Source organism: Centruroides vittatus, unplaced genomic scaffold (assembly GCF_030686945.1).
Source record: "Centruroides vittatus isolate TY-2023 unplaced genomic scaffold, ASM3068694v2 contig_3103, whole genome shotgun sequence".
Lineage (NCBI taxonomy): Eukaryota > Metazoa > Arthropoda > Arachnida > Scorpiones > Buthidae > Centruroides > Centruroides vittatus.
In genome coordinates, this window is record NW_027121999.1 from 321,096 (window position 1) to 333,331 (window position 12,236).

The following is a 12,236-nucleotide window of genomic DNA, read 5'->3' on the forward strand; positions in this document are numbered from 1 at the left end:
GAGAATCTGAAAATATTTTGTGACAATTTATTTAACAAAAAAGTTTATAAACAATACATTAGTAATAACTGTTATAGTATACATAGACTATGTAAATATATTCATCACACTTATATACAACATGAAACATTTTATATTACTTTTTAAATCCCAAATGTCCTATAATTACAATGCAAATATATATATATAAAAGAAATATATAAAGAAAGGCTCGTCTTTGTTACTGTTGCCCAAAAAGACCAAAGAAAAAAAATATGGAAATATATTTCCATATGTTTTGCACCGACTAGTTTCTATCACTTAAAAGTAAGTTTACGGAAATTTTAACGCAATAAAAAGAAGACGGCGTCTCGGCTCCCAATTGGCAATTAAACGTTGCACTTTTAAAATATAAAATTTATTTATACACAATTTGTTGTTGATTTGTAAAATTTAATCTTCTAAATCAACAGCAAAGGACGGATATCGATGACACAAGCAGCAAAAACGACGCTTGGCTGGCACTGAGCAAAAATATTTCAAAATCTCACTGTAGCGTTAAAGTGCTTTCAGTATCGGAAAAGGAAAAACTGGTTAACTTTTCATTTGTGGCCTTTGGCTGTCTGAGTTGCATAATGCGCTTGTCTTTTTTATTCAAAGAAGAAGCGGGACTGACGAATGCGGTCACTACCGTATCCGGTAATATATAATTATACGTCTCCTGTTCTAACGAGAGTACCGTCGTGCTGATGCCGCTTCCCGTTAGCGATCTATTCGAATCCAGTTTGATGTCATTTCTCCAAGAATCCGTTAATTCTTGCCTAACTACGACAAATATCTCACGTTCTTTACTATTAATTTGTTCTCTTAAATACGTCAACAGTTCGGTCTCCTAAAAAATAAAATTTATTCGCATATAAGTTATGATGTTTAAAAAATATCCTTAAAAATATAAATTAAAATAGATGAAATGTAATTGGCACACATACAGAATTACTTTTTTGTCAACAAACACATTGAGATAAAACAACTTACATTTCCTAATACTACAGGTAAATCTAGTTTTGAATCTAGATTGTAATAAATCCCATTTATTTCTCTAACAGCAATCCAATGTTTGCGGTTTATTGGAAGAGGAATAAAACCAAATTTCATTTCACTTGGAATGTTTAAAATGAATCCTTTAATTTGGGACAAATTGATACAACTTGGATCCCTGAAAGTAAAATAAAAATTTAAATGTTTGTGTAATAAGAAATACTTTAGATCAGCAGTCTGCAACCTTTCTGACCTCACGGACCACTAAATTCACAATTTTGAATCCCGCAGACCACTATCGTGAATTTTTTAAACGATACAAAATCTTTAGTATAATGATCATGAAAATTTAATTTTACTATATTAATATGAATCTCACTTGTTTAATTATAACAAATTAATACAAACCTAAAGTTCATTGCTGCTTGTTTGAAATAAGTTTATGGATTATTAGCACTTTTTCACGAAGGATGACAATCACACTTGCATTATTATTTATTGATAACAGTTGCTTCGTATTTGGTTTTACATTCGAATAAAAACCCCCTAATGAGTGAAAAAAAGCAACTAAGCATTTTGCATTTCATTCGTAATACTTTGCTTAACCTTCAGTTGATCAATGTCCACATTCCTCCACGGACCACCCAAATTTTCTCACACCATCAATGGTCCACGGACCACCAGTTACTGACCGCTGCTTTAGACAATTAAAACTTTTAAATTTTTTTAAATTATATAATTCTCACTTAGAATTAGACAAACAAAATATTAAAAATGAAATGTTATGCATTAAATATTCTTTTGTATTCTCAAAAGTTTTGTTTATTTTGTTTTTAATCAATTAACTTTAGATAATTATGCTAATCTGACAGTGATTTGAATTGATTTCTTTACTAATTGATTAAAATTAATTTTAGAATTTGAAATGATCAAATAAACTGTCTGTTGCTGCATTATTTGTCAGTTTTATCAATAAAATGTGTTTAATATTTAAATCTTTCAATTTTGAATAATATAAACTAATATTTTGTTTATATAAAAAAATAATTTACCTTCTTTTATCAAACCAAATAGCTTCATAATGTTTATACTGTAGTGCTTTCATGATGACATTCACATCATAATTTCCCAAACCGAGCATACTTTTGTGTGGATTGACAATATTTCCTGGAGAAAGTCTAGAAATAAAAGTTACTTTTAAGATATTCACGATCACAAATCATGTTCTTAATACATAAAATTGTTTTATATTATAAATTTATGTCATTTAACTTACTGGTGACAGATATCATCTAACATCTCTTTGCTAAATGCAGTGGCATTTTGGAAGAGATTGTTGAGTGCATGAAGAGCGCACAGTTCTTTAACTTGACGTTCATGATATATATTATTAGCCGTGTTTTTATACACTTCCACTTGATTCTTATTGTTATCTTTTTTGACAATATTTTCGACAAACCTCAAGCAGGAACGATACATTTGCGTAAATGTAAGTGTAAATGATCCTTCTGTAAATAAAATGTAAACATGTTAAATGTTATATACAAGGAAATACAAAATGACGTACAACTGCGATGTTCTCTTTTATATACAATTACATTAAGATAAGATAATTTTTAAAATGATAAACAATACATTATCAAATTATTATGACATTATTCTGTTAACATGATAAATTTTGAAAGTAACTATTATAATTTTATATAAAATTATAAATATACTAATCAATTTATAATCAAAAATTCTTTGTTATATGCCTTACCACACACTGTTACAAGGTTAATGGCTAAATACTTTTATACATTGTTTTCAGTTAGCTAGACTGAATTTTTCTTAGAATAAGGGAGAATGTTTGTATCAGAGTCAAACAATAATCCTCATTAAAATCAGTGGCATGTTCTATTGTTTATAATTAATTAATTTTGAATAAATAATCATTTTTCCATTCAACAAAATATCAAATCCACTGTTAAAGTGTATCCAGATGTTTTATATAATTTGGAAACATTTTTAACAGCAGAAATTATACTATCCAATACTATTATCAATGAAAGACTTAACATTATTAATCGAAACTAGTATAAATGAAACTTCTAATATTATAAGAAATCTGCTTAACAAATCCAAAATACTCAATGCCTATCTTTAATTTAATTAGCTTTTAAATCACTGAATGAATTTATTTTATTTCTCTCTTAAGATTGTTAATTAAAAATCATTTATAACTTACCATAAAAGATTTGTATATATGTAAGTGTTTATAATTATTGACAAAAAGCTACTTTTTAAACTGTGTTATGCTAAGTGCATTCTTTTATTTTCTACATAAATTCTGAAATATTTCTTGCAACAAGTGTATATAAATATCTTGAAAAAAATCAAAAGTAGAAACAATTCTTGCTTTAGTTATTGACTTCATAAAGTAATAATATATCCCCAAATATGTCATTACAGATGTCTCCTTAGACAAATTATTAAAGTAATTATTTACAATTTGTAACAATGGCTCAAATGGTACAGGGAGAATAAGTAGTCCACAATTTTTTGTTTATGCTTTGTATGCAGGTAAGTAAAAATGCAACTTTGAACAAGGTGCTTTGGACCTTATCAAAACTGTAGACCAGTGATTCTCAAACTTTTTCGATCCACCGCACCCTTTGTTCCATAAAGTTATACCCAACACCCCCCGTGTGAGAAAGAATTGGAAATATTCTCAGGAAAACTTTTCTATGAATCTCACACTTTGTGCCCTTACCATACATTGTTCTCGACATCTGGAAACCATTAAATGCAACGTTTCCTCTTATCCGTTTGACAGAGGAAAGGGAACTTTTACCTTTGATCACCGTTCAGTACCCTGCCTCCAGCGCCCCCTAGATTTACTCACCGCCCAGAAGGGGCGTTATCGCCCACTTTGAGAAACACTGCTGTAGACTATACCCATAGGAGTAAAAAAGTCTAAGAAACCAATGGTCTACATGTGACCCGGAAATCAGCCTATACGGGATTTAAGACCCTCAAAAATGGGATAAAATTTAAAAGCAAAAAGTATCCAGAACTATTTCTCATAACAATGTTAAAGCTAAACTGTTTTCTACTTCACTACAGATGGCAAAAGCTCATAAAACATGAGAAAGAACATTACACTTACTCTGTCTGGGTATATCTACATATACATATATGTATGTATGTAGGTATAAAGGTTATGTCATCCCCGATATATATATATCGGGGATGACACGACGAACCTTTTTCAGTCTACGTACCATATAGAGAGCAGAATTATCTTTAAAAAGTTTTATGGATGCTGAAATTTTAAACTTCAAATAATGATATTTAAAGAAGTAAAATAGATATGCTTTAATTAATGTAAAGAAAATTCATTCCAAGAAAAGGTCGACGTCAATTGTATATTGTATATTGTATGTATTTTTTAATGTCATTTGTCGGTTTTTAATTTGTTAACTATCTGACTCTAGTTGGATAATTAAAAAAGGATTATTTTGTACTGACCCAAGTTTATTTGTATGGTCAAAATTTGATTTATTCAACACTTTTATCCTTGGAACTTTGTTAATCATCGTAAAGAAAATTGTAAAAAGGATAATTGAAAAAAAAAAAATCAGATGATTATCCAAAATCATATAATAGGGTAATGGCAACAGTAGTCAACCATTTAAAACAGTTTTGGACTTTGATATTTTTTATTACAAAGTAAGTAACACAAAATACAAAATTCACCCAGTAGTTGACCGGCACGTCACGCACTCATTTATGGCGGTCGACAACTAGGTTTACCTTTGCCGAGAGCCCGAGGGACACAGCAACCACGAACGAACAAAGCAAACTCGATAATACACACCTAAAACACGAATCTCTTCTAACGACCCAACAATGCCTCACCACATGGTCAACCACCAGAAGGGGCGATGCACAATAATTTTTCCCATCGCCACTACTGAGACGACCCGTTATTCTTACACATCCAAAACGGGATCTTCTCACAATGCTTCCCACCAAGACGGCCAACCCGAACCCACTCCGACAGACCGATCGCGGACGGATTTCGGTCTGCGCCATCAACCACCAGGAGCAGTCGACGACAGGGCCCCCACCCAGACAGGTCAGACAGTTTATCCCACAAGTGGGTAGGTCGGCCACCCCGCTGCACGTAATCCAAAAGACACTCCGACGAAGGATCGCACGCTTGGCCGTCTCCACTCCCGCAAAAGCGGTCTAACCAATCCGACCACTCCATCCGGAGCCGCAATTAAACCAAACGCCAGACACGAACTGTAAATGATTACAGTTATTATTTATGAATAAATTTTTAAAGAGAGTGAAATATAATTAACCAAAGAACATGCCACAGCCAACCACTTATACCTGTTTATAGTCATCCGAGTGATAATTACATTTATCTAACGACAGATCCACAATTCAGATTACTTGGCCAGGTGTTAATTTTTCCAGTGTTTAACGTGTCAGAGCCCGGATCACGTCGATTTACACTAAAATACGGTCTCAAAATAATATGCACGGTTAATATGAAGCCAGAGACGATCCATGGAGAAAAACGTAACCTAGAATGCGATCTAGAAAAGGAAATTTGCGATTTACGTCACTTTTATGGGCTTACGAAATCCAAACTTGCCAACAGATTTAGGCCTAAACGAGTTATTGAACTTTGTTGACAGGTTAAACAAATGGAGACGTCTAAATATAAACAATTCGAGGATTGGCGACGGAGAAACATCAAAATGCGTAACTTACGTTTGTTTCCTTTAACATAACTTTACGGAATGAATCGTTTTTGACACCACTTTATAAAATCAAATTTTCAAACCGATTTGTTATTTATCGCCTGCACTTTAGTTCCTGCTTTCGCCATTAGGGGGAAGTTGTTTATAAAATATATATATGTGACGTGGGTAGAACGTGTCGGATAAACTTTTTATCATGTTTTTGCTAATAAAAAAAATGAACTAATTTAAAAATTGCTGATGAATCTTTTCCCTGTGATATTAAATAATATAATTATACTAAATTATAAAGGGCATTATTAAATTATTTTAAAAATTAACAAATTTTTAAAAAAATTATCCAATTGCGGCGGAATATTTCAATTGAAAAAATGTTTATAAAATATGTTAATATTAATTACTCGTTCTGTTCCGATTTTAGAAATTATACACGCGTTGTTATAAGTGTTGTTTGAATGTGTTGGTCGTGAAATCGCGTGGAGTTTTTCGGATTTTCTTCGCTTCTGTAATGCCTAAATAGGGGTCAGTTTTCCCTAGAAACTCCTCCCGAGAAGCATCCCCTCTCGGAAGTCGCTCGCCGATCGCGCTGCGGTATGCAAACAACAAACAAATAAATATTAATTAATTATAATTTTTCCGCCTTAGGGGGACGAAGTCTCTCTCTCGACCGTAAGCCAGACTAAAAATATAAATTTCGCTTGACGTATTGGGGCGACTCGTCTGTATAAATTTTCGAAGCAGATCCGGAAATCAAACCCGGATCTCCAGGAAGATAGATTTGTCTGTACCTCTTCGACAATCTACTTAAGAAGTTAATTAACTAGGAAACGAATGTCCAAACTACGTAATATTTTATTTACACTTTTATTACTCATTCCTAATGACTTTCTTCATAGCGAAATTAGTTTTTCAACAGTTGTTCAACGAATTTCTCATAGGTTTCCCGGCCTTCTCTAACCTGAGGTACTTACACAGTGCAATAAATAATATGGGTTAACGTCAACGTTTTCATCAATTATCAACCAGAATATATACATTATTTTCCTCAGAAAGTTTCAACAAAACATAGGCAAATTTAACTGATCTTTATTCGAGATGTATTTTTTTGGACAATTTTACCTAATTAAAACTTTCACACGGCAACAGCTTAGTAAAATGCTTCTTTCAACTCTTCCCGCCCTATAGGCAGTAAGAGAGCCTTTTCACAAGCCCATTATGGGTTCGGACATGCCCACAATGAGGCTGCCTGGTGGTAAGGCATGTGGTTAACCCTCGAAAAATTTACATGGTTTTTCGACCCGTACTAGGAAACAAGGACTAGAGATTGAATACGCACGGCGTATTCGATCCCTGATTCTACTGAGCGGTGGCTATTCTCTTAACCACTCGGCTATCTGGCCGTTGGTTAAGGCGACAGGCACGAAAATATAATGTACTTAATAATAGTGTAATGATAAAAATGTAAAACTTCACAAAATTTAAATAATGATAAAATATTTTAATAGCTGAAATTAATAAGTATCGCCTCTAAGCCTTTGGATTTCCGGTACAGTTTAAATGTAGTAAAGTTACAACTGAAATTAATTAACTAAAATTAGTTTGTTCAACAAAACCCTCGTAACAATTCATTCCGACAATTGATTACACTCGACAATAACGTGGATTTGCCAGAGCCGAGAAATTCGAGTAAAAGAAAGAAAGAAAAGATATTTTCACGGAATTTCAACATCTCGTAAGTAATTTTCAATCTACTTAATAACGCAATTATAGATTTTCGTTCAATAAAATGCATTCGCAAAAATTATATGTCTACAAATGCCGAAGTATACAACATTCATCAAGTTCGTTTCAGCTTATTTACATTTAAAATATATTAACGTGTTAATGCTACACTTAACATTTACACTATATAACATCTATATATTTTTTATAAATTATCAATTTATTAATAAGTTTTTATCTGAAATCCATTTTAAAGAAACCACGTTCAATTGTATTACACTTTCATACTTTAACATATTCCTTTCATATTTTAGTATTAAAATCCGAAGGAAATTAATATTAGACTTTTATAATAAATATTTGAGATTTTCGAAATTATTAAGTTTTAAACACCTAAAACAAAAGCAATTTCGATTTTAATTGACGACGTAAGACAGAATTTCATTCGATACGATTCACAAATTCCAATTACATTTCAAGAAGGTAAATTTAATCGTGGTCACGTTTGACTCGAACGACGAATGATTCTTTTTGCGCAAATTATTTTTTGTAATAAAAAATGTCCGATTAATTGCAAGAAAAGCTTAAATGGCACAAAACTTTAATTTTTCATAGAAGAGATCGAAATAATAGAAAAGTATTGTCTTCCGTAACAACAAAATATTATTGTTCTTGTGATTGTTTGCGGACAATTGACTTTGTAAAGATAAAATTTTCATTTCAATGAAATGTTGATCCGTTCGCGAGTCACTTCAATCGGTATTGGAAAGTTATATAAATTTTAAAACAGAAAACGAATATCTGCTATTATTTCTGATCAAAACGACATTGTTTTATGTAGATTCGCAAACATCGTGGTTTTCGTCCGACTCTACACATCAGCAATGACATCACATTAATGGAGAATAACGATCGTCGACGATTCCTTCATTCCAGAAGAAGAATGTAAAATTTCAAAGACATATTCTTCATTCTGAGGCGACAGAGCTTTCGTCGGACACTCCAATTACAGTTCTATTTTTAAATTCGAACTTCTGCTAGTGTCTGACAAGGTAAGTGTTGAAAGCATTAAGAGCATTGATTCTGACGATAATTAGTCTTCCAAAGAGAAAGAAATACAAAATAAACTGGCTTTATTCAGAGGCATGGCTTGAAAGGAAAGGAATTGAGAATAAAATAAAATTAGAAGGGGATAGGCCTACGTGAAAAGTGAAGAGAATTTGGAAGGAGAGAAAATACGTCTCGCGAAACATTCCGTCTATTCACCAGAGGAGCAGCCTCAAAGGGCGGATCCAATTCCGAGAATATTAAAAATAAACTATTATATATGTATATTCATTAGTAAGAAAAGATTACTTACATGTGGTATTGTTGCAATGTTTTATTCAGGAAATTATGATATTCTATTTTTAATAGATAAGTAAAGACGTTGACGACAGTTTCGACTTGTTGGAGAGCAAATGCAAACCGTTTTAAATCGGTTGCAGTATTTTGACGTTTTGTCTTTTGTTGACTAAAAAAGTTCTAAGGATGAAAACGTAAAACAAGATAATCCTGTTATATACTTGGATTGGTCGCTGTCTTCAGATTCAGGTAGGTGATTTATTCGGACTTGATATTAATGCCATTTATTTCCAGAGAAAAGTAACCAACATTAGTTAACGGTCACAATACGAATGGAGTGATGGTTCGGGATTATTGGAGCGAATGCAAGCACTATAAGTCCAAATTAAGTTATGGATGGCGGCGGATATTCCTAAGGTCAAACAAAATTTAGCAGGTGAAAGTAATGGATTGTGTTGTATGGATCCTAGCTCCCATTCAGAGACATCTTTTGTTAGCACTTTTATGCCAGTAAAGTAAAAATGAAAGCAATGAGTACAAGACACTGTTCATTAGATACGGAAGCAGAGAAGATCAGTTTTCCTCCATTCCGATGTCTTTTATAATGTGGGCAAGAGAACAAATGAAACAGGTAAGTTCTGGGCTTTCTATACGCAGTCAGAATTTTTTTTCAGATAGTACTTGGGAGAAAGATAGTTCAGTTTGTGCCGGTGTAAAATTGAACGGTTGAATTCGCAGTTAATTTTTTCCATAATTTCTGTCATCCGATCTTCTACGCTTCTACCTCCACCCTCTTCGTTTCCTGAAATTTCAGTTTAACCCAGGAACTGAGATGAAATCAATTATAAAAATTGGTGATACTTCTGAAAATAGTTTGAGCATTAACTAGAAGTTCTGCCATTATTAGGAAGTATTGGAAATGAAATGAAGGGCCGTAAGGTTGTCAATACGGATTGATCATACGAAACGCCTAGGAGTTTGTATATGGTCTTTCGTATTAATCGGATTTATGCGGCCTTTTCCCTTCAGAGCGGTTGTTTGATATGACTGGCAGGATGATTGTAATCTGGAAGTCTGATCTGCATAACTTGCCACACCTCGAACAAGTGCTTTCTTATATCCCTGATTGCCACAGTGTTCTCTCAACCAATTGGAACAATGATTACTGCTGTAGCTATAGGTGTTTAGAATGTTCCTGGTGAGTGGGTGCAAACTGTTCTTATTCTGCAAAGTCAAAACAGCTGACGATCTATCAGAGAAGATTACCACTCTTTCTAAGTGTATGTTACCTCGCTTCACTGAATAACTTAATCGATTGCGAGCGATTAAAAAGTAAAGTGTTAGACTCGTGGTGAATCTTCATTTTATTGAGATAAGTCACAAATGCAAAATCACTTCCAATGAATTTCTTCGAACCATCAGTATATGATTCCAGTTCAAGTGTGGCTTCATTTGAAGAGTGCAATCTATACCTTAAGTACGACGAGGAAGCTTATTGAAGCAAATTTTAGTTTCATGGAGCGGCCGGAAATTTAATGGAGGAGACAGTGATGTCATTTCCTTTGATAACAAGATAACGAGATTCAGCGTATTCTACATAACGATTGATTGGCAGAATTTTGTTCAAGTTGTTCAAGACTTGTAAGGACCCAGTTAAGATTGTTGAATATGTTTCAGCCAGAATCAGAAGTGCTTTTCTTTGGACACTTTGCAGCCGCTGCACGTTGCGAGACTGCGGCTGTCATGTCTCCAGATGGTTGAAACGTATGTGATGATTGGGATAAAGACAGAACTGTAGATGGAATCGAGTGCATCTTGGTTAAGACCTCAGTTATTCTTGGCCACCTTACGGAGTGAATTGACGATGAGACAAATTTCCAGCTCATATACAATAGTGCTAGCAGCAGAATGAACTGAACTTCAAAATAGATAAGAATCAATCAGAAGACATTGGTTTGTCGGTTTGATTCCTGGCTCTTAGGTGAAGCTTTAATAGAACTCTCCAACAGCTGCTCGTGAACAGCAAAAAAGCTGTTGTCAGACCCTTAATCTCGAAAAAGGCTTTCGTAGTAAATCCAATTGTTCCTAAACAGGAACATTTGTGTGACTGATAGAGGGAATTTCCAACTGTGGTTCAGAAAAGTCGTTACCCGAATGGAAAATGGATCGTTAACGAATCGTCGATCCCCTAAGAAACAAAAACAAAATTCGCAAAATACAATGCGGTGAAACAATTAGCCTAAATTTGGAACGAATACAATTAACGGGAAGTAGTGAAAGGATCAGAGTGATAGTCCCAGTGGTGATATTCGGCGGGTTCGCACAGGTTTGGCCGAACCCGTTGTTAAAATTTTCAGTTTTCCGAACCTTGTTAAACACACGGAACATTTCTCAGTTTTTTTTTTGTTTGTTTTTTTAAAAATATATATTAAAATATGCGTATTATACTCCGTAATACTACTAAACTAGAGCCTTATACCCCGTTCGTACCGAGAATTTCAATCTAGATTGTGAGCAAGGTCAGGGAGTATGTCTTGGTGCGATCTCTCTCGACCGTTTCAATCGAGGTTTAATCGCAATCGATTCAAGAGAGTTCTTGAAAGTAGATCCAGTGATGAGAGAGATCCCAGAATGCCACGCGCGCGAGATAATACAAGATGGCTGTCGAACACGTGTCGGGCTATGGACAGCGAAAGAAAAAGTATAATGTATCTCGAGAGATGATGACACGTGTGTATTTCCAGAAGCGCCATTTCGCGGTAAAGATTACCCCTGCCTAAAAAAAAGGTCGACAGCCCTAAAATATTATCGTTACCTGCCCTTCACCCATGGCTCGTTACGTTCCAAGTACGCCACTGATTGTTAGATATACGGTTGCAAGAAAAGGTATTGTATTTATTTCTATTCAAAACTTCCATTTCATTTGTCGGTGATTGTCAGGGAAAAATTTTCTGCTAGCGAACCCCTTGTTAAATATTTCGAATATCACCACTGGATAGTCCCATGTCATAATAAAAGTTAATAGAGAGGTTGCGGCCGACGTTTTCAACGCGAAAACGTGTACGTCGGACGTCCAGCGCCACTTTCCTGTATGCTTAGAAGTTTGACAATGGAGTTTGGAAAGTCAGTAGAATCATGCTCGACGTTCCAAACGCCATTGTCAAACTTCTAGGCTTACAGGAAAGCGGCGCTGAACGTCCGACGTACACGTTTTCGCGTTTGAAACTTTGGCCTCAACCTTGCTATTGACGGAGTATTTTGGGGGTTGGAATAGGTAGAGGATAAGGAAAGAAAAAGACAAAAATCATTATTGGTCGTTTTACCTATGAGAACTTCGCGCGCGATCCAGTTTTTCTCTCTACTTGCTACGCTGTCTAGCAAGTAGGGTTG

At 34.2% G+C, this 12,236-nt stretch overlaps 1 protein-coding gene across 1 annotated transcript; it reads right to left on the bottom strand.

Annotated features, from left to right (window-relative positions):
- Positions 1-22: 22 nt before the first annotated feature.
- Josd (Josephin domain containing) lies at positions 23-5,922 on the bottom strand. Its single transcript, XM_067267885.1, has 5 exons — positions 5,791-5,922; positions 2,294-2,525; positions 2,070-2,195; positions 1,015-1,195; positions 23-871 (listed from the first exon to the last, which is right to left on the bottom strand). The coding sequence occupies exons 2-5, from the start codon at positions 2,494-2,496 to the stop codon at positions 527-529; spliced, it is 855 nt and encodes a 284-aa protein (XP_067123986.1). The 5' UTR covers positions 2,497-2,525; positions 5,791-5,922; the 3' UTR covers positions 23-526.
- Positions 5,923-12,236: the final 6,314 nt, after the last annotated feature.

Coding starts and splice junctions, on each gene's coding strand:
- Josd (XM_067267885.1), bottom strand. CDS start 2,496: ATGTATCGTTCCTGCTTGAGGTTTGTCGAAAATATTGTCAAAAAAGAT. Junction 2,196..2,293: donor TTAGATGATATCTGTCACCA/GTAAGTTAAATG, acceptor TTTTATTTCTAG/ACTTTCTCCAGGAAATATTG. Junction 1,196..2,069: donor ATTTGGTTTGATAAAAGAAG/GTAAATTATTTT, acceptor TTTTACTTTCAG/GGATCCAAGTTGTATCAATT.